The 23202-nt window shown below is 46.8% G+C and overlaps 1 protein-coding gene across 1 annotated transcript; it reads right to left on the bottom strand.

Annotated features, from left to right (window-relative positions):
- Window positions 1-164: 164 nt before the first annotated feature.
- On the bottom strand, window positions 165-23104 carry SNRPC (small nuclear ribonucleoprotein polypeptide C). The gene is made up of 6 exons (XM_088461156.1): window positions 22987-23104; window positions 22784-22826; window positions 20885-20993; window positions 6117-6206; window positions 5916-6017; window positions 165-664 (listed from the first exon to the last, which is right to left on the bottom strand). Exons 1-6 carry the CDS (start codon window positions 22992-22994, stop codon window positions 546-548), a joined length of 471 nt encoding a protein of 156 aa, XP_088317282.1. The 5' UTR covers window positions 22995-23104; the 3' UTR covers window positions 165-545.
- Window positions 23105-23202: the final 98 nt, after the last annotated feature.

Below are 23202 nucleotides of genomic sequence, written 5' to 3'. Positions count from 1 at the left end.
CCTATAGGACGTTTAACTTCTTCAAACAAATGTTGATCATTTGGGATATATGTATTCAGCTTATTTCCAAATTACAGCACCTATGTATGTTTTATGTGTGATGGGGAGGAAAAAATAGCCCAACATGTATTACACAAAATCTTTAATTTAAAATTGAAGTTCTATAAAAGTAAAGCAATTGTATTAAAATTAAAATGAAGTTAATAAAAAAAAACAAAAAAAAAAAACAAACACAGTAAATCTTCTCCAGCTATTGGTGGCCAAACTTGTATGATGTATTTTGTAAAACAATAAAAAAATTTTTTTACCATACAGCAGCACATGTATTTTAGTAGTTGTGCTAAACTGCTCTCCAGTCTAATCTTTTAAACAGAAAATGATAAGAAAAAAAAAAAAATACAAAATAAAAAACACAGACACATGGTGGTATCCGTCACTGCTTTAGTACACCAACATTAGTAATATATTGGCCAAAGTTTTGCTGACACCTTATTACCCTCACTTTTGGGCTTGAATTTTTAGGGAAAGAATGCTGGACAAAATGCCTATCGGTCAGGTCGTGCCATGCCTGGCCGAGACTGGAGCATCATGGGACGGGAAGGTGGGCGCATCATTGGAGGTCCAGGCATCATCTGCATGTGAGCTCCCATAGGTGGTCTCATACCTATATATATAAAAAAAAAATTATTAGGTAAAAACAAAGCCAACAGTCCTAATGCTTATCACACGCATTTAAAGCCTAATGACCGTAAATCAGTAAAAAAAAAAAAATAGAGTTATGGTAAACTTACCTAGATAACTCCTTTTCTTCAAGGTCCATAGGGTTCACAGGGATATTGTGGTTGGAAGACCAGGAACCAAACAGTTAAAGCTTTGGATCCCAGAATGCCCTCGGTCTTCCTTCATATATACCTCACCCCTAGCCATAGGACTTTAGTTTAGTTAACAAGCCTCAAGGAAAGAGAAGGAAGAACATTCGTTCACCAAAAACACTCTTACAGAAGATGAGGGAAAACTGTGACCGAAAGAAAGTCACGCAATGAAGCCAGGTGCGTCAGGGTGGGTGCCCTGTGGACCTTGAAGAAAAGGAGTTATCTAGGCAAGTCTACCATAACTCTCTTCTTTGGGGTCCATAGTGATCCACTGGGCTACCATGGGGATATCCTAAAGCAGTTCTCTTAGGGTGGAGTTCTCCTGAGCAGAAAGGAGAACTCGCCGCCCAAAGGAAGCATTTTGAGGCGCAAAAGTATCAAAGGGATAGAACCTAAGAAAAAAGTGTGGACAGAAGACCACATGGCAGCCATGCATAATTGTTTAGCAGAGGCACCAAGAGTGAATGCCCATGATGGCCCTACAGACAGAGTAGAATGCGCTGTCACCGTGCCTGGGACGGGAAGATCAGCCTGTGTATACACCAAGTCGATAATCATGTGCAGCCATCTCACCAGAGTCTGTTTACTAACTGCCCATTGTAGTTTGTGAAAACCATAATACAAAAAGGGAATCTGATTTTCTAACAGAACTCGTACGCTCCACATAAATATGGAGAGCACGAACTACATCCAGGGAGGCTTCACCTACAGAAATGTCTGGAGCCTGAAAAGCTGGAACCACAATTTCTTCATTAACATGAAAATGACACTACCTTAGGAAGGTAACCCTTCCTTGTATGAAGAACAGCTTTATCCTTGTGAAAAAATAAAAAATGGGGAGCGACAAGAGAGCGCTGCCAAATCCGAGACTCTGTGAGCAGAAGAGATAGCTAGAAGAAAAATTGTCTTTGCTGTCAACCACTACAGAGTCTAAAAGGTTCAAATGGGGACAATTGTAACCCCTTTAGAACCAAAGACCAATCCCAAGGTGCTACCGGTGGAACAAAGGGAGACTGAACTCACAGAACTCCTTGGAAAGAAATTCTAACATCTGGTAATGAAGCATTCTTCCGGAACCAGACTGACAGTGCAGAAAATTGCACTCTCAAAGTGGCCAGGCGAGCATTTACAGCACCTAGTATTCCCAGGTGTTCTCCCATCCAAGTAACATACAGGCCCAACACGTCACAGCCTCCAAGATCAGAAGAGATCTGGCATATCCAGTGTGGTGTGGCTATAGGTGAATCCTGGGAACACCATTGACCAAAAGAATGCCAGCCTCTGTAATAGATGCAGGCAGAAGCAGGCTTCCGTGCCCCAACATCATTTGAATGACAGAATTGGAAAACCTTTTGCTCTCAGGAAGGAATATTCAAGCGCCAAAACCAGACAAGGTAAGTCCAGATGTCGGCAAGGACCCTGCGTTAGCAGATCCCTCTATAAAAGGAAGAGGATAGGACTGTCTATGGACAGATTATGTAGGTCGGTGAACTAATGACATCTCTGCAAGCCCGAGCCACCAGTATTACCGTTCCGCATGACAGGACGAAGACTTTTGGAGGATGGCCTATTGTCAAGAACGGCAGCAAAGAAGCCACTTCTCTTCAGGAAAAACATCAGGGTCAGACTGATATTCTGCAAAAGGTACAGGCATTGGACTGCTGAGAACTGGGGTAAAGTTATTTTCTCTGATGAATCCTCCCAATTGTTTGGGGCATCTGGAAAAATGCTTGTCCGGAGAAGGAAAGGTGAGCGCTACCATCAGTCCTGTGTCATGCCAACAGTAAAGCCTCCAGAGACCATTCATGTGTGGGGGGTTGCTTCTCAGCCAAGGGAGTGGAATCACTCACATTTTGCCTAAGAACACAGCCATGAATAAAGAATGGTACCAAAACATCCTCCAAGAGAAACTTCTTCCAACCATCCAAGAACAGTTTGGTGACGAACAATGCCTTTTCCAGCATGATGGAGCACCTTGCCATAAGGCAAAAGTGATAACTACCGTATATACTCGAGTATAAGTCGACCCGAATATAAGCCGAGGTACCTAATTTTACCACGAAAAACTGGGAAAAAACTTATTGACTCGAGTATAAGCCTAGGGTGGGAAATGCAGTAGCTACTGGTAGTAATCCCCCCCTGGTACTGTCCCCAGTAGTAATCCCCCCCTGGTAGTGCCCCCAGTAGTAATCCCCCCCTGGTAGTGCCCCCAGTAGTAATATCCCCCCCTGGTAGTGCCCCCAGTAGTAATATCCCCCCCTGGTAGTGCCCCCAGTAGCAATATCCCCCCCTGGTAGTGCCCCCAGTATTAATCCCCCCCCTGGTAGTGCCCCCAGTAGCAATATCCCCCCCTGGTAGTGCCCCCAGTATTAACCCCCCCCTGGTTGTGCCCCCAGTAGCAACATCCCCCCCTGGTAGTGCTCCCAGTATTAATCCCCCCCCCTGGTAGTGCCCCCAGTAGCAATATCCCCCCCTGGTAGTGCCCCCAGTATTAACCCCCCTCCCTGTAGTGCCCCCAGTAGCAACATCCCCCCCCTGGTAGTTCCCCCAGTATTCCCCCCCTCCCTGGTAGTGTCCCCAGTAGCAACATCCCCCCCCTGGTAGTTCCCCCATTATTAATCCCCCCCCTCTGGTAGTGCCCCCAGTAGAGATATACCCCCCTGTAGTAGCCCCCCCAGTAGAAAGAAATGTAAAAAAAAACCCACACTTACCTGTAACCCCGCTCCTGGTCCCGACGCTGCTACAGGCTCCTCCGCCGCTTTGCATAATGGGAGAGACGTCGTCATGACGACGTCTCTCCCATTACCCACTGCGGGAGCCGGAAGATGGCTCCCGCAGTGGGAGCAGCAGTAGCCGCTGAGAGTCTGACAGACTCTCAGCGGCTGCTGATTATACCAAACACATAGCTGCCGGCTCCGGCGGCTGTGTGTTTAGCAGTGTGTAGTGCTGACCGAACTCCGTCCGGTCAGCGCTACACACGCGGTGCAGGCTGTGTCACAGTGACACAGTCTGCACCGCGGCCCGCATGGTACGCTACTCAGCAGCGTACCATGCGGGCATGACTCGAGTATAAGCCGAGGGGGTGCTTTTTCAGCACAAAAAATGTGCTGAAAAACTCGGCTTATACTCGAGTATATACGGTAAGTGGCTCGGGAAACAAAACATAGAAAATTTGGGTCCATGGCCAGGAAACTCCCCAGACCTTATCCCAGTGGTTCCCAAGCTTTTTTGAATCACGGCGTCCTCGTGTATCAGCATTGTTTTCATGGCACCCCTAAGCTAAAAGTTTGTTATTGTGAAATTCAGAAAAAATTTAGTGAAGTAGTAAAGTGAAGTAAATTGTGCTTAGCTGTCATCCTTATGTTTGGTTATATAGTGGTGGACAGGTCTGTGCTTCTGTTTGTGCACATATTTACTTTAGATTGACCACAAAGAATTTGATTTGGTGCTGGACCACCAACATGAGTCCCGAGGTACCCCAGGATGCCGCGGCACAAAGTTTGGGAACCACTCCCTTATCCCATTGAGAACTTGTGGTCAATCCTCAAGAGGTGGGTGGACAAATAAAAACCCACAAATTCTGACAAACTAAAAAGGCATTGATTAGGCAAGAATGTGCGGCCAGTCAGTCAGTATGTGGCCCAGGATTGACAGCATGCCAGGGTGAATTGCAGAGGTCTTGAAAATGAAGGGTCAACACTACAAATATTGACTCTTTGTATAAACTTAAATGTACAGTAATTGCCAATAAAAGCGTTTGACACTTATGAAATGCTTGTAATATTACTTCAGTATACCATAGTAACATCTGACAAAAAGGTCTAAAAACACTGAAGTAGCAAACTTTGTGAGAACCAATACTTGTGTCATTCTCAAAACTTGAGACCATGGCTGTAAGAAACTCTGCATGACTTTATAGTACAAACAACTAGAAGCTTGACATCACAATTGGTGCCTAAAAATGTAGTTGTAACCCACTATTCCTGCTACATATGCTCCTGTACAATAAAGGTGGCTTTGGAAGTCACATTGCTTCTACGCGTCACTAAAAAAAATATTTTATTCCATTTTAGCAATCAGTCTAAACTCTGTTGGCAACCTTTAGAAAAAAAAATAAAAAATTCAAGTGACACCAACCATCACATTGGTACGTGTTTAAGAGAGTAGTGGAAAACACACTTCAAGCAGTAGACACAAGACAACATCTGGCTGGATGCCCTGAATCTGTTGGGAACAAGGGAGTGATTCAGTTCTGCCCAATAGCCACGATGTGCCATTATGGAATGACATCGCACCCATCAATATCACAAGTTTTATCTTGCACCCCCCCACCACCCTTCCCCCCAGGAGAGAACTAGCGATGTACTGCCCACATTAAATGGCTGGGATGTGCGCAGCACGCTGCAATGAATTAACCTCTAAAAGAGAGATGTTAAGTTATAATTCAAACTTGCCAATGTTGGGCAGTGATTAATCCCCATATAGTGAAAACAAGGAATAGTCCTTGTTCCAACAAAGCAAATTCTAGACTAATGCTGGGTACACACCAACAGCTATTGCCTGCTCCATTGAACGGGCGATATATCTTTAGCACATCAGCAAGTGTGTACAGACATATCGCATCTGCCCTGCTGCACAGCCAATGCCGATATAACGGCATGTCTGCCTGTGTGTACGGGCAACCCGCCAACCGCCCTTACACTTGCTGCAGGGACCTGCCAGTTACTAATATCGCAACTGGACGAGCAATTTTAAATACCTGCCCAGTTGTGATGTGACACAGACACAATGGCTTAACGATTGGCAAGCGTGTATGCACTTACCAAACGTTAGATAGGTCGGCCAAAAGGCCGACCCGTCAGCCAGGCGTGTACTCAGCTTTATACTATTAACCAATAGGATGGGAGCACACTAATGCCATTGAGCAAACCAAGTACATTTCAATTTAGTAACTCCGAAAGCTTAGAATGCTTAAATTGTTCGGTGCAGATGAATGCACTGGTACTTTTGCAGGTTACAAATAGTGTGTAAAAATCAGCTCACCATGTCCGACTGGCATCATCCCAGGTGGAGGTCCCATCATTGGCATCATTGGGGGGCCAGCCATTGGAGGTGCAGGCATCATACCAGGACGTGGGGGGCCACCTATAAAGATAATGGAATATACAATGCAATATAATTTATATATTTTTAGGCTCACAAAACACAATGCCAGTTCCCATAAACAAGAAAAAGAATACCTACCTAGGCTGGGTGGTGGTGGGATCATGGCACTTCCAGCTGGTGGAGCTGCAAAAGGTGTTGGTGGTATCTTTCCTTGCTGAAATGCAGCAGCTGAAAGACAATGATGATTTTAGTGAAGCAAGTCAATGAAAGAAAAAACGGACGTTCGAGCGATCGATGAACTTTGTTATACAAGTTGAGTCTCCCATATCCAAAATGCTTGGGGGACCAGGGGTATTTTGGATAACGGAATATTCGTATATCAAATATCTTGGTAATGGGATCCAAATATATACACACACAATGCATTTATGTTTATATTCCCCCTATACACACACACCTGCAGGTAATTTTGTTAAAAATTTCAATAATTTTGAGGCTCAAGCAAAGTTTGCGTACATACATGAAATTAATTTATGTTTCATATGCACCTTATACACAGCCTGAAGTTAATTTTATATATTTTTAATAATTTGTGCCTTAGACAAAGTTTGTATACATTGAACCATCAAAAATAAAAAAGGTTTCTTTATCTCAGTCATGCCAAAATAATTCTGTATTTCGGGAAATTCCGTATCTCGGAATATTTGGATACGGGGAGACTCAACCTGTACCATGTAGAGACTGATGCGCATTATCCAGTTTCTCCTGAAAAATGTATGTAATCCCTGTTTACTGATATAAAATTTCAGTTTTTCCTTTTTATTTTACCGTTCCCATTTCATTTATGTGAAAAACGATTCTTTAATTTTCAAACTACAGCAATTGGTAGAGAAACTACCCAAATCCCGGCACTAAATAACAAGAGATATGGTAAGAACTTACCTTTGTTATCTCTGTTTCTACGAAGTCCATAGGGTCCACAGGGTTGACCTTGGGGTTATAGCTGGATCAGGATCCATGGGCACCACACAGTTAAGCTTTTATCTCCCAGGATGCACTTGGGTCCTCCCCTATACCCCGCCCCCGAGCCACAGGCACGTCAATTGGTAAGCAGCCTAGGCCGGAGGAGAATATGGAACAGAGAGAAGGAAGACTGGAACACACAAGAAACCATACTCACAGAAATGGGAGACGGAAAACCGGTGACCAGCCACACAGCCCATTTGAAGCCAGGTGCGTCAGGGCGGGCGCCCTGTGGACCCTATGGACTTCGTAGAAACAGAGATAACAAAAGTAAGTTCTTACCATATCTCTTGTTTTCTACTTCAGGGTCCATAGGGGGTCCACAGGGTTGACCTTGGGGATGGCCCAAAGCAGTTCAACTAAGGCCGGGGACGCTCCTGTGCTGAAAGGAGCACCCGGCGCCCAAAGGATGCATCTTCAGAGGCGAAGGTGTCAAACGCATAGAAACTCAAAAACGTTTGAATTGAAGACCAAGTGGCCACCTTACACAGCTGAACAGCAGAGGCACCACGTCTAGCAGCCCAAGAGTGACCCACAGAACGAGTGGAATGAGCCTTAACAGAGGCTGGCACAGGTAAACCCTCCTGTGCAGAAGCCTCACAAATAACGGAACGAAGCCAACGGGCTAACGTTTGTTTGTTGGCAGGCCAACCCCTCTTGTGAAAACCAAAGAGGATAAACAAGGAATCAGACTTCCTAACTGAAGCCGTCCGGTCCACATAAATTCTAAGCGCCCGGACCACATCTAAGAAAGTCTCACCAGCTGAAAGGTCAGGGGACTGAAAAGCTGGCACAACAAGTTCCTGATTAATGTGGAACTTCGAAACCACTTTGGGCAAAAACTCAGGACGAGTGTGGAGCACCGCTCTGTCCTGGTGAAAAATCAGGAAAGGAGGGCGACAGGAAAGCGCCCCCAATTCAGACACCCTCCTGGCCGAAGCAATTGCCAGGAGAAAAACAGTCTTAAATGTCAGCCACTTGAGCTCCACCGACTTAAGAGGCTCAAACGGAGGACCCTGCAGGACCCGTAGAACCACCGCCAAGTCCCAAGGAGCCACAGGAGGCACAAAGGGAGGCTGGATCCTGAGAACACCTTGGAAAAAGGTGTGAACATCCGGCAGTATTGCAATCCGCCGTTGAAACCACACGGACAGGGCGGACACATGAACCTTCAGGGATGCAAGGCGTAAGCCGAGGTCCAATCCTGATTGAAGAAATTCCAAGATCCTAGAAACTCGGAACACCTGAGGATCATAATGTCTGGACTCACACCACTGAAAGTAAGTGTGCCACACCCTGTGATAAATCCGTGCTGAAGCAGGCTTGCGTGCCCTGAGCATGGTACCAATAACCGAACTGGAGAAGCCCCGAGACCTCAAGACGGCTGTCTCAAGAGCCACGCCGTCAAAGACAGCCGACCCAGATCCGGGTAAAGGCAGGGCCCCTGAGACAACAGGTCCCGACGCTGAGGAAGAAGGTACGGAGCGTCGATGGAGAGGCTCCTGAGATCGGAGTACCAAGGACGTCTGGGCCACGCCGGAGCTACCAGCACGAGCGTGCTGCCGTCCTGCTTGAATTTCCGCAGAACCCGAGGAAGTAGGGATATCGGAGGAAACAGATACGCCAGGTGAAACGTCCATTTCACCGACAGTGCGTCCACCAGACTTGCGCCTGCGTTTCTTGTCCTTGACCCGTAAACGGGCAACTTGTGATTGTGATGGGAGGCCATCAAGTCCAGCTCCGGCAGTCCCCACCTGTCCACGAATAGCTGAAACACCTCTGGGTGAAGCGACCATTCCCGGGGATGTACGTCGTGACGGCTGAGGAAGTCCGCTTCCCAATTGAGGACTCCGGGGATGAAGACCGCCGAGATCGCTGGAATGTGACACTCCGCCCAAGTCAGGATGGGAGACACCTCCGACATCGCTGCCCGACTGAGAGTTCCTCCTTGGTGGTTGATATACGCCACCGTGGTGGCGTTGTCGGACTGCACCTGTACCGTCCTTCCGTGAAGAGCGGGACCGGACGACTGCAGGGCCCTGTATGCTGCCCGCAGTTCCAGGATGTTGATGGGGAGAAGTGCTTCTTCCGCAGACCAACGACCCTGGAGAGACAATGAACCGGTCGCTGCCCCCCAACCCCGGAGACTGGCATCTGTCGTGAGCAGGACCCAGTCCGGGATCCAAAAGGGGCGCCCCTCGACCAGATGAGCTGTCTGAAGCCACCAAGTCAAAGATTGCCGAACCTCCGGAGACAACACCAGCACCTGAGAGCGGATCCGGTGAGGTAACCCGTTCCATTCCGATAGAATCAGCCCCTGCAGGGGCCGGGAATGGAACTGGGCAAATTCCACCATATCGAATGTCGACACCATGGACCCCAGAACTCTCATAGCCGAATGGACCGACAGGCGGCGACTGCTCAGGCAACTGCGTATCCGCAGCTGTAGGGAGGCGTCCTTCTCCGGAGTCAGAAAAATCCTTTGCTGACGCGAATCCAGCAGGGCTCCCAAATGAACCATCCGCTGAGATGGAATCAGGGAGGACTTTTTTCAAGTTATCAACCACCCGTGTGCTTGCAGGCAAGCGATCGTCAGGTGGAGATGTTGAAGCAGTACCTCTGGGGAGCTCGCTAGCAACAGGAGGTCGTCCAGATACGGCAGCAGCCGTACATTCTGGTTCCGAAGATGTGTGGCCATGACCGCCATAATCTTCATGAACACCCTAGGTGCAGTGGAGAGACCAAAGGGTAGCGCTCGGAACTGATAGTGGTGTTGAAGGATAGCGAACCTCAGATACCGCTGGTGCGAAGGTGCTATCGGAACATGGAGGTAGGCGTCCTGGATATCCAGGGACACCATGTAATCCCCCGGTTCCATCGCCAGAATGATGGTACGTAACGTTTCCATCCTGAACTTGGGAACTCTGAGGAATTTGTTCAGAGACTTCAAGTTGAGAATAGGGCGATGAGAACCATTGGGTTTCTGCACCAGAAACAGACGAATAATACCCCGTCCCTCGTTGTGATTGAGGAACGGGAACAACGACCCCTGCTTTCAGCAAGGACTCTATAGCCTCCTGAATCTGTAACGCCTTGGTCTTGTCCTGAGAAGGACTGGTGCAGAAAAACTGGTGGGGTGGTCTGTGCCGAAAAGACAGGGCGTACCCCTGGGAGACCACTTCTCGAACCCAGGCATCCGTGGTGGTATTGTGCCAGCACTGGGTAAATAGAAGAAGTCGGCCTCCCACTCTGAGGTCCCCCAGAGGGAGGCCCGTCCCATCAGGCCGCAGGTTTATCTTCCTGCTTGGAAGAAGGGCGCCGAGCACTCCAGGCTTGCTTCTTGGGTTTAGAGGCAGTCTTACTCGCAGACTGTCTCGGGAAGGACTGACCTTTTGCCTTACCCTGAACCCGAAAGGAATGAAAAGCCGAACTCCGAACCTTAGCAGGCAGTGCCGCCGAAGGGAGGAAAGCCGACTTGGATTTAGCCAGGGTATCCACTATTGTATCCGCAATAGACACCAGCACTTGAGAAAACATCGCCCACGGTGGTTCCTGCGTCACCGAAGGTCTGGATGGGCCAGGAGCCACCTGGCACCGACTACACAGGCCATCCTGTGACAAATCCTCCCTATCCACTCCTGCAGAACAGCGTCCGCAGGAGGCCAACGCCGGAGCCACTGAGCGCTCAACCTCCTCGTCTGACATGACAGAATATATTATATATCTGGCAACAGGGCAGAAGTAAACGCACTCACCGGTGTGTTGAACAAAAGCCCACAATATGGCACTGTGTCGCACACAACTGTATGTGACGAACCTCACAAATACGTGATCTATATAAGTGAGGTCAGTAGAAACACCCTTCCCCCACACACCTGTAGGGCTTGTATGAGAAGTAAAGGGACAGGTATAAGCTGACAGTAAGCGGAAAATAAGCACAGACAGGCAGCACTAGCAAAAGTCACATACCATGCAGAGAAGACATACTCACTGCACCTTTCCACTACAATCAACCTCCCAGATTCAGTGTCTGGGAGGGCTATAGTGCTGTGTACACTGTCCTTAAATCAGGGGAGAGGTACACAGGGGGACCGGTCCGCGTGCTCCCTGAGATCTGCGCTGCCATTGTGAGAAAATGGCCCCCAGAGACCTCAGAGGAGGAGTGGCCGAAGAGACTGCAGCTCAGCGACGCCAGACTGCGTGCTGAAAGGCGCGCTGAGCTGAGGGGAGTAGCCTCTGAACAGGGAAGGCTTCCTCCCCTGGCTGGCCATAACTCCAGGGATGCTGGCTTCCCGCTTGCCTGTTATCCCTGGTGGTCTAGTGGTCCCACGGGTTATGGGGGGGCCCGCCGCCACTGCCAGCAGCCTCCGGTCTGTCCCCAGGACCGGAGGCTAAAGGACTGCATCTGAAGGCATTCCGCGCGCCGCCGCTAGCCAGCGACGCGCGGCTTAACTGAATCCCCGGCGACTCCGGCAGCAGTCCTGAGAGGTAGAGTACGGACTCTGTCCTCCCGCCGCGACCCCCAGATCAGTACTGGCGTCGCGGCGCCAGTCGGGGGATCAGTGCGGCAGCGTGGGCATCTGTATAGACAGCCCTTCGCTGCCGTCTGTAGGAAAAAAAAGAGATAAAATAAATCTAAAATAAAAAGCTTCTGGGGGCTGCTCTTGCAGCCCCCTGCGCGGGACCGACTCCGGCCGGGCACCAACTTACACTGAGGTGCCTGTGGCTCGGGGGCGGGGTATTGGGGAGGACCCAAGTGCATCCTGGGAGCTAAAAGCTTAACTGTGTGGTGCCCATGGATCCTGATCCAGCTATAACCCCCGGGTCAACCCTGTGGACCCCCTATGGACCCTGAAGTAGAAATCAGTGTTTTAGATAAGGCATTCAGCAGACCAGCAGCATGCGTGAAGCTGGCAAGCTTAAAAAATACACAAAATATAAAAAGGAAAAAAAAAAAAAAAAAAAAGAACAGCGCTTCGTTATAGCCTATTAAGAATATGAGAGAATAAGTTGTTCTACAAGTATACTTTATAAAAATAGAAAAAAAAATTTGACAATCCAATAGCACAATAATTTGATACATTCAATATACAAATAAAATATGTGGTATATTCATAACTGTCAGCAATATATGTTGTTACTAGAAACTAAACACATGCAATAAAAGGGAATCAGTATGAATTACCGCCGGATGCAAGTCCAGCGGTTCAAATCTCGACAGCGGCTGGCAGATATGGTAAGTATTAACTAACCTAACCTCCCCCCCTAACCCTCCTTAGGGGTGCCTAACCCTAACCTTCCCCCCAGTGCCTAACCCTAATCCCCCCCTCTAAGTGCCTAAACCCAAGTCCCCCAGGGAGGTGCCTAACCCTAATTCCTCCCCAGGGTGCCTAACCCTCCCTTCCCCTAGCCTAAACCTAACCTTCCGGGGGGGTGCCTAACCCTAAATCCCCCCCGGGAGCCCTAAACCTAGAGACTTTCAAGACTCCTGGGTGTGGACATAGTCGGGATCTGACATTTACGGGGATCACCCGGAATTCAAGCCAGCATTGGCATTATTAAATACAAATCTACCTACCAGTATCTGTGCTGGGACGTCAGCACAGACACAAAAATACTTTTTTTTTTTTTTTTTATAACTATACTACTAGGGGCTGCTACAAAATAACTTTCAATCAACCATAACCGCCTCATTTTTATTTTTTACTTTTTTCTAAAAAGCTGTCTGGTTTACACATTCTATATCTTATAGCATGTGGTTAGTTTCTAGTAAACATATATTGCTGACAGTTATGAATGTACCACATTTTATTTGTATATTGAAAGCATGAAAAATTATTGTGCTATTGGATTGTGTAAATTTTTTCTATTTAATATAAAGTATACTTTTAGAATAACTTATTCTCAGTCATTCTTAATAGGGTATAACTAAGCGCTGTGTATTTCTTTTTCCTTTCATTTCAAACTAGTCCAATTCCTGGTAAGAGTCGGCTTTGCATGACAATAAATAAAGCACAGGGACAGACAATTAAATCGGCAGGAGTTAACCTAAGTGGAGACTGTCTCATGGACAACTTTGTGGCCCTTTTGAGCGTCATGTCAAAACAAAATCTTTTCATGTTGAAGTCAGGAGGGAAAAAAAAAAAAAAAAAAAAAAAAAGACTACTGCTCCTCCCTCTGGAGGTGTGTGTGGGGGGGGGGGGGTTGTCAGCGCACAGTGAATGGCCTACTCTTTCTAGGTTAACCATTTTTATATACCTGTCGCTCACAGTTTAAACCCACACAGTGCCCATTATTCATGTACTCTAAGTCAGGGGTGGGGAACCTTTTTTCTGCTGAGGGCCATTTTGATATATAGAACATTCGCAGGCCTGGTGCAGGCCACGTTCACTCTGCATGACATCACATGGGGTCGCAATCGCCGGTGATTAGAGCAATCCCCAGGATGCTCTGGAGAGCTGTAAGGGCAGCAATGTGACAGTCTGAAGCATCTTAAGGATGCTCCAGGCTGCACAGATTCTAGCTGCAGATAGCCATTCTACGCACCCTGCTAGCCAGATGAGGCTAGCAGAAAAAAAGCTCAGAGGGCCAGACCAAATGATTCCAAGGGTCTTATACGGCCCCCGGGCAGGAGGTTCCCCATCCCTGCTCTAAGTTATGAAAGCATGTTCTACATCGTATTTTTCCCTATATGTTGATTATGTATCATTAGGCAAGTTAGGATATATTTTCAATGCTCTTTAGCTAGCCACACTTGTATTGTACCTCTTTACGTACAATGTGCCATATTTTGTACACTGTTTATGTTTTGTAGTGGGGTACTTATGAGGGGGTCCAGCACGATGCCAGAAGATGCTACCTCTCACACCTTTGTCATGTTTACAGCTCTTTTGGGTGTGTGGGCTGGACCCCCTCAGCCGCTCCAACTTCTATAATCTTAACAACCCTTATGGTAGTTTCCAATTTATTATGGACATATCACTTATTTTGTTTTCTTATTTTATATTTAACAATATTTTACAATGTAACATTGGTTGTTTGCTCTTTCCTCATTGTTTTGTGATTCTCTTCTTGGCTGTTCTTTTTCTGTGATCTGTTCTGTTACCGTCTATCAGTCCTTTCTCTCTTGAATATCTATTTCCCCACCACACTAAGAGGAAGCCTCTGCTCTTAGCTACTTCTCCTCTCATTCCCTTCACTATTTTATTTATTTATTTTTTTACCCTCATTAACCTTGTTGTTATCCATGACTATCTAATGAGTCTATAAAAAAAAAAAATGTCTGGAGGTGTTTTAGGCTTTACTTATCCACCTCCTTGGACATTAGAGTCCTAACTTCTGAGTTCATCCTCCTAATATCCCTTCCAAACCTTATCCATGAACTTTCCACTTATGGACAGCTTTCCGGTTATAAAATCAATCATGACAAGTCTGAAGCGCTGCCCTTTCACATCGCAAAGTGATGATTTATTACAATTAAACTTCCTTCACCTGGAGGAAGGTTTCTTTGAAATATCTTTGAATCCACCTAACCTAAGTCCTACAACAGCCTCTACAAAAGCCAATTTCCCTCCCCTCTTTAAGTCTATTGAACAGGACATTTCCAGATGGTACAAATATTTTATCTCCTGGACAGGCCGCATTAATGCAATTAAGATGAACGTCCTCTCTAAACTGTTATACCTCTTCCAAACCCTTCCTGTTGCGGTCCCTGTTCGAGTGCTAGCTTCACTACAATCCTCCTTCAGCAGGTTTATCTGGAATTCTCGGAAGCCACGTTTACGCAGGAAAATACTCTTTAAGGAGGTCCCCAGATGGAGGTCTGGGCCTGCCGTCCATCTCCAAATACTCTCAGGCCACTTGTCTTAGCCAATTGGTGGCGTGGCATTCCCCAAAGGGTACTAAATGGTGGGTAGACCTAAATGGAGAGCTGAGTAGGGTGGACTTAATTTCATATCAGCCATGGCTTCTTCACAAGCATAGATCTTACTCAGTAATATTGGTCCCTTCGATCACTCCAACTGTCTGTCTCGGAGTCTCTTACCACAAAATTTGATCTTTGCACCTTTCCTTCTCCCCAAACACACTTATGGTACCATCCATTATTCTCTCCGGGCCAATTCCCTCGCATGGCTTCTGTTTGGGCTGCAGCTGGCATTACTCGTTACCAGCATATGTCCGGCACATTTGCTCCTCAATCCTTTGCAGAAATCCAGGAAAGACATTCCCATACCTAGCTCCTGCTTTTTCCAATATCTCCAAATTTGGAGCTTTGTCGACTCCTCTTTCCTCGGCTTCCCCTAGGGATCTTATCCCAATGGAACGTTTATGCATCTACCGCCCCTTGCACAGAAGCACTATTTCCCAAATGTACCACTCTATTTTAACTCTAGTTTCTCCGCCCTTAGCCCCTCATGAACTTTCTTGGGAAGTTGACCTCAGATTTTCTTTGGGTGAGGACACTTGGGAGGCAGTTCGGTCTAATATTGCAAAATGTTCAATTAGCGTTTCCATTAAAATAAACTTGTACAAGGTGTATACCTAGCGTTCCCGCAAGGCTGTTTTAGTGGGACGGCAGCACTCTGCCCCATTTCTGGAGGGCAGAAAGCACCCTGCCCTCCAGTGTGGCGCCCCGCTGAGACAGCCTGCGGGTTCTGTCTCCACCCACAGGTCACAGTGTTCCACGGGTGGTCAAAACTGTGGCGCAGCGATCACTGCCGGTGAATGGATGGCGGGCGCATGCGCCCGGCATCCGTTCACTGACCGCAGAGCTTGGGTGCTGCCCGGCCTGTCTATAAGTGCCGGGCACGCCCCCAGAAGTGACGAAAAAGGGACACGTCATAAAAACATGCCCCCTTTGGCCACACCCCCTATTCGAGTGCGCGCAGAAGGGCCCTAGCTCTAGGTCCGATGCCCTGTCTTCTGCCAGATCTAGAGTGAACACTATATACTAGTTGTATCTTGTTCCTGAACGCCTGCATCAAAGAATCCCTAATGTATCAAGGTTGTGCTGGCACCAATGTGGCCAGGTTGGTACCCTTTTTCACATTTGGTGGACCTGCCCACAGATACCATATCCCAGTAGGGTGCTTAGTTCGGTCATAACGTCGACTCCGCCCGCACATCTTCCTCTCCCCGTGTGCCCCGGTCCGCCAGTTACCAAAACAGGCCAACAAGCTACTGCTCCATATCACTTGTGTGGCTAAATACCAAATTGCTAGGGCTTGGAAGCAACCCTCGTCTCTCGTCAAGAATTACTAAACACGATTTGGTACGCATCTAAGATGGAATATATAACGAGCCTTCAAAACAACATGGTGGATAGGTTTCATGTACTGTGGAAACCTTGGTATGACCTGCAAAACGTCTCTCTCCCTGGTCTGCTATGACCAGAATTACTGGCCCTCTAACGCCAACCCCTTCTCCCACATATTCTTTTATCTCTTGTAGATTCCATACCAGCTCCACTCAACCTCCCCCCTCTTTTCTTTCTTAATTCAATCTCTATTTATTTAATTTACAGATTCTTATATAGCGCAGCATATTCCATTGCGCTTTACAATTGGAAACAAATAGAACAAAATTGGGTAATAACAGACAAATATATAGGTAGGAAGGCCCTGCTCGCAAGCTTACAATCTTCTCCAGCCAGAAAGCACAGTTTCTTGGTGGGCTGCATGATCCAGTCACACCACATCTCTACTATTGATTCTTCTATTACATTCTACCCCACACACTTTTTTTTCCATTTGTCTATTTTTTTTCCCTTTTCCTTTTCTCTTTAATTCGTTTTATACTGTTCGCGCTCAGTTCTATTTCTTTACTCTATCTGCTTACAAAAACCCTCCTGACACCTTCCTATCAAGTCATCTTGAAATGGTATTGCTCATTATAGATGGGGCTCCTGGATCAGGGGAGATGTTTCTCCCCAGTGTTCTTGCATCAGTTTCACAGGACCCTTTCTTTACTCTCATCCTTTTTGCCATTTATAAAACCACAGAGGCGAGGTTACAGCAACCTACAGCATCACAGACATCTCCTGATCTATTACATGCCTGTGCCCACCACAAAGAACCAGTATATAGACCTGAGATAGTCACACTCCTCACAATCCAAATGACCATGCTGAAAGATTGCCTAGCCCTGATCATTTATACACAGTAACAAGGTCTCCTCAAAACATTACTTTTTGCTACTTCTCAAAAGTCTACTGATAGTTAGGTGCCCAAAACGGTATCCGGATAGAAAGTAGACATGCAATAGGACGACACTTTTTTAATGGGTTTTCAACATTTTTAAAGTTAGGATTAGGGTTAAATTACAAAAAGTGTGTCGACCTTTTAACTGTTATCTTTCAAACCACACCTCTCAAAACTATACCCCATATAGCAAATGTGGTTTGACTAGTAACTTCTACAGCAGCAATAATATGTTTGCATTACTGAGACTATCCACCATTATTAAATACTCATGAATTTTATTAGCCTTTGCCTGGTATGAGCATTTACGGTCATCTGGCATTCCTAAATATCCCACCATTGCAAACAACTCTATCTTACGTAAGTATGAGGAAGACTCCCCATGGCCTTGTTACATAACTTTACATTATACGTCGGGCTTCATCTGTCACTGCACATGCCAGCTTAGAATTGTTTTAATTCATATGTGACAAAATATTATACACTTTTATTAACACTAAATTGATTACAGCAGGAGTGGTAAAAAAAACAACACACCAATAAACAAAACCTGCGGGCCGCACGAGGTCTGCCAAGCAATTTAATCCAGCCCACAAATGCCTTCCATAGGGGCTTCATATGACCACTTCCTCTACACAACATGGTTAGGTCACAGTCAGAGCATTCACTGGTGAAGGATGGAGGAAGAACATTTGTTGTCCCACGGTTCCATCTCTCTCTGCATGGGCTCCCATGTAAAAGCTAAGTGTGTGTGTTGGATACTGATGGGTATGTTTACATTATAAAGAGGCCGATTTCATATAAGGTGTATATAACCTAAGTGACCCCCCACATAAAGCAGTTGTCCAAACCTGGATTAGAGAGCAGTCTGTAAATATCGGCAATCCAAAGAAATCGGATACTAAATCTAGGTGACATACTTACCACTACCCAATATCTACAGTTTCCCTGGCTGCTGCCTTTGGAACCATCTCTCATTCTTAGTGCTCACACTGGGTCCAGCACCGGGTCTAGAAAGTAGCACTCCTGCGTGTGCCAGGATGGGGGGGGCTGCCCCCAAGCTCGCCTTTCTCTGTGAATAGATGTCGGGCGAATGCGCATGGCATCTATTCACCGGTGGTGATCGCTGCCCTGCAAATTTTCCAACCATGTTTTGGTGGGGCGCTGCCACAGGGGAAGGGCGCATTCTGCCTTTTGGAAAACAGACAGGGTGCAACGCCACGTTAAAACAGCCTAGCGGGAATGCTAATTCTGCTCTTACATTCGTCCCTTCACATGTGCACGGCATCTGCTCACCAGCCGTGATCGCAAAACAGCAATTTATCGCACACGCAGGACACTGCGGCCCGCAGGTTGTTTCAGCAAGGCGCCACAATAAAGACAGGGTACATTTTCATTTTTAAAATTGGGCAGGGCGCGATGCCCTGCTAAAACAGTCTAGCAGGAACACTAATGAATGTTAAAGTCAAAATAGACCAAACACACATATTGCATCCTGTCATGGTATATGCTTCAGCAATGCTGGCTAATGTGTTTAGTTGTTAGTGTTCAGCAATTAGTTACTCCCCATTTAACCATAATGCATTACAATCCATCTTTGAACATGTTGCTAAATTATTCAGCTAAGGAACAAGTCTAAAATAATAACCAGCCATGTAATACAGGGGTAACACACAAGCTTTCCAAAGAGAAAAAGAAATAAAAAAAAAAAACAGCACCAAATTGCACATTACCACATGAGATAACCACCATACTTGCCTACTTTTGAAAAAGCATTTCAGGAAGATTGTGAAAGCAGCACCTATGAGCGTGGTGGTAAAGTGGATGTGTACTGCTACATCTGAGAGGTGTTTTACAACCAAATGTAATTGCACCCAAAAGCAGTTAGTAAAATCTATTTGTTGATGAAAATACACTGATACATTACAGAAAATGCACTTAGCCATAGGGATCATTGCGCATTATAACAAATGCATGGAAATGGTACTGCCATTTCACGGAGTCTCCCTGACAATGAGGGAGTGTTGGCAAGTATGGATTACACCTAGTAGTGTGGACATATATATGCCAAATGAAAATTGTCAAAATAAAAAAAATATATACTTTAGCTAAATTCCATCATCTAACAAGAATCCTGAATCGACTTTTACAACTGGTAAGACTTTGGTGAACTTCCAACAATATAGGCAAGAATTAGAACATTGTTGCCCAATATCTTCAAAAGAAAAAAAAAAAAAAAAAAAGAACAATTTAAAAATATGCTATGGAGAAAATATAGCTACAAGTGTGGAATTCATTACCCAGTGCTCATTGCATGCGAGAGGGGGAAAAGGGCGTTGCCTACCAGTTGCCAGTCAAGAATGCAGTGTTCACATACCACCAGAGCAGTAAAGAGGGCCAGTGCCGCAGAGAGAGGAATCCGGCAAGTTCAATGGCCGCAAACTGGCCAGCTCCAAAAGTTTGCAGGGAGAGACCGCAGTTGCCCAGTGATGAAGAACCCCACCCACTGACAGTAATGGTATGCGCTCAGTGGGAGGGCAGGTGGCAGCCCGGCACAGGGCGCACTGTGGCCCTGATTCTCACATCTTTAGAAACGCCTGCAGCCTTTGTCTAAATCTTGAAACTTCTTTTTTGACTTACTTCGACTGGTACTGTATGCCTCAACTGAGATAATATGGCCCTCTACCATTTATAGAACTGTAGATTATTATTTTTATAAAGCACTACAAGAGTTCTGTATAGCATCATACATAGGGGAAAATTAAAAGCAGGGTTGGATCGATCATCCATCAGAACTTTAAAGTTCCCCACAAGGAGGTAGGAGAGGTCTCAGGAGAAAAACTGGTGGAGCACAACAGACATTATAAAAGGAAATGGGAGATTGGACCATGGGGATAATAGCAATGCAAAAATACTTAGGACGGAGGCGCGGACTGAGTGGACCTCAAAAGGAGTAGAGAGGGTTTAGTGGGAACGACCCAAAAAGGGAAAGGCGGTGTTAGTCAGATATTCAAGTCTCTGTCATAGTGAGAAGATAGAGGTGAAGAGGTCATGGATAGGTGTCACTTTATTGCAGACTAATCTGGTATTCCAGTGTGCATTTCAGACATTTGGGGGTGGGGAGTTGAGGTGAGGAGAGAAGGACAAATCATGAAATGGAGGTAGAGGAAGAGTATAGGGGACGCAGGGCAGTGGAGGAAAGGGAGATATTAGACTGAAGAGAGACAAGTGTAGTGTGAGTTCTCAGGGAGCAAGAAGTAATACAGTGGCAAAATAACAGACGATATAGTGGTAAACTGAAATAAGCAGACAGTAGATGTCTCCGAGATGTCTAGCTCTCACAATCAGGGATCAGTGTAAATTTAAGCACTCTAAAAATTATCCTATACAAAATACACAGAGACGAGGAACATCACTGGCACTTTGAAATACATGGGAAAACAAACAAATGCTTACTGGTGAACAGAATTTACACATTTTTATGTCACTTAAGTGCACTTACCCATAAACAATGCAAGAGCACACACAGCTAGCGAATGTACTTTATAAAATTACATTACCATTTCCAAGTCAGAAAACTGATCCTGGCAACACTAGCAAAACTGGTTTTTGAATGTTGTATGTAGATACACCTTTTGTTTTAAGTTGGGCTATTAGGTTTAGTATTAAATAAAAACAACTTACTGGTCTTATCAATTAGACTTTGGGCTTGCTCTTCCATCCATTTCTGATAGTAATCTTTAACATTTTCCTTATGTTTCCTGCCACTACAGTGAGTCTTTCGGACTGATGGCTAGAAAAGAATGGTTTATTACAATACCTACTTCAAATTTGAGAAACATTTTAGCATATTTAGGGGTTGATTCAATTGTATATAGCTCCCGTCTAAAGTGACTGGTCATGGGGAGTGTATTCACATGCCCAAATACATGGTATTAGCTGCGTTAAGCGGCTTCTCCTGTGCCAAGTGCCAGGCGCACTGCCAGTGCTAGTGGCCAGCCCTACTTTACACTGGCAGTGAATGATGGTCCAACATATGTATTATCCAGAACACACCCAGTGGGCCCCAATAGCTAAGGAGCTGCAACTTACCTACAACAGCGCAGCTCCTTTCTGCATTGCTCAGGCGGTTACCTTACCCAAGGGCATGGGAGACAAACGACTAAAACAGGGTGGGAGGAGGCAGGATAGCACTCCACTAGTCACACCAGGCACATTCACTGCTCCCACTCCAGGACTCCCCAGTCCCAAACTTGAGCTTGTTGAGGCACCACAAATATCACATTTTATGTAATCTGCTCCACACGGACTACAGAAATATTACTGAACGATTGCTCAACATGAACTTAATCCAGGGCTTGACAAAACCCGGGGCCAGGTCGCCATGGTGACCATATTTGGCTGCCTGGCGACCACATTTTCAGCAACCCCCTGCCTCCCAGTGGTGTATCTACTGCCCCTGCAGCCCCCGTGGTGTCTTGGGTGCTGCGCTGAACAAGGGCGGCGCCGGCGTCAAAGACGTGTGGGGAGAGAGGCAACCGCGCTGACTGCTGTACCTGCACCGGAGACTGGACTGAAACTGGAGTCACTGTCAGGCGGACAGGGGGCACCGTGATACAGGGCTGGCTGGGCAGCGGCTGCTCCTCCTGGCTGTGTGTCTGAAAGTGCAGTGCTGAGGACCGCGGTCGGCCTGCGGGGACATGGGAGCCGGTGGTCGGTGATACAGGGCTGGGCACGGCTGGTCCTGGCTGTGTCACACTGTGTCACTGTCAAGACAGTCATCATCCTGATTCCTGAGGTGAGGACCGCGGGCAGCCTGCGGGGGCATGGGGGCCGGCAGCGAATGATACAGTAGTTATGGGTTTTTTGGTGTGTAAGGGGCACTGCATGAGGGGGGTGGCTGCCACAGGTGGCAATGCAGAGGGGGGGGTGGCCGCTATTGGGGCACTGTACAGTCGCTACTAGGGGTAATGCATAGTGGGGACTACTACTGGGGTCACTGTATATGGGGACAACTTCTGGGGGCACTACATAGGGGGACCACTACTGGGGCACTGTATAAGGGGGGGGTTCTACTAGGGCACTGTATAAGGGGGTGCGCTACTAGCGGCAATGCATAGTGAGGACTACTACTGGGGGCACTGTATAAGGGGGGACTACTACTGGGGGCAATGCATAGGGGGGACTTTATAAGGGGCATAGTTAATGGGGCACTGCATAGGGTTACCCAAAGCATATTCTTGCACCTGGGCCCACCGCTCTAGTTCAGCCACTGCTGGCAGTGGCTTTGCTTGTCCGGGGTGGTCTTTCTGTGGGTTGGTAGCTTGGAGAGGGGGGTTAGCTGCTCAGTAATGGGACTGTGGAAGGGTGCTTTACCTGGGGTACCCCGTTAGTGGTGTGGCCATGGGGGTTGGTTGCCCGGGTCTGGCTCCTAGATTTTAGAAATACTTGTCAAGCCCTGACTTAATCAGATAAACCAGACGTAATTCAGAAAGAAGCCGCCAGCGCTGTTGCTGTGTGACGGCGCCAGGAGCAGCGGGGGGGGAGCACGTCATGTAGGATTGGAAAACTCGGGGTACTTACCGAGTCATGCGTGAGGTAGGTGTCACAGTAATCACAGTAAAACCTGTAAACGAAACACAGCGGTTATTGAATAAAAGTATAATAATAGCGGCTACAGCTTCTGAATCAATAACCCTTTCTCGCAGCACAGGTGCCGCACACCCTCATCTATATACTAAATAGCGATCGCTCCATAATTCCTCTCATCTGCCAGCTCTACTCACTTGGGCATGGTGGTGGTGTGGAGTGGACGCCGCGGAATCAGCTTTGTCTAAGCCGGAAACGACACACCTCTCACAGCCCGCCGGTGTAGAAGGCGACAGGAAGTTGCGTCACAGCACGCTAACGCTGGTGAGCCTCCATCTTAGTTATGGGCAACTCAGGTCACACGTTACGTCAATACGCACAGCCGCGTCCCCTTGTTTTACACCGCATCGTTG

This window comes from Taudactylus pleione, unplaced genomic scaffold (genome assembly GCF_031769625.1).
Source record: "Taudactylus pleione unplaced genomic scaffold, aTauple2 ptg001021l, whole genome shotgun sequence".
NCBI lineage: Eukaryota > Metazoa > Chordata > Amphibia > Anura > Myobatrachidae > Taudactylus > Taudactylus pleione.
Note: the sequence above shows the minus strand (reverse complement) of the source record. Positions and strands in the feature narration are given on the sequence as shown.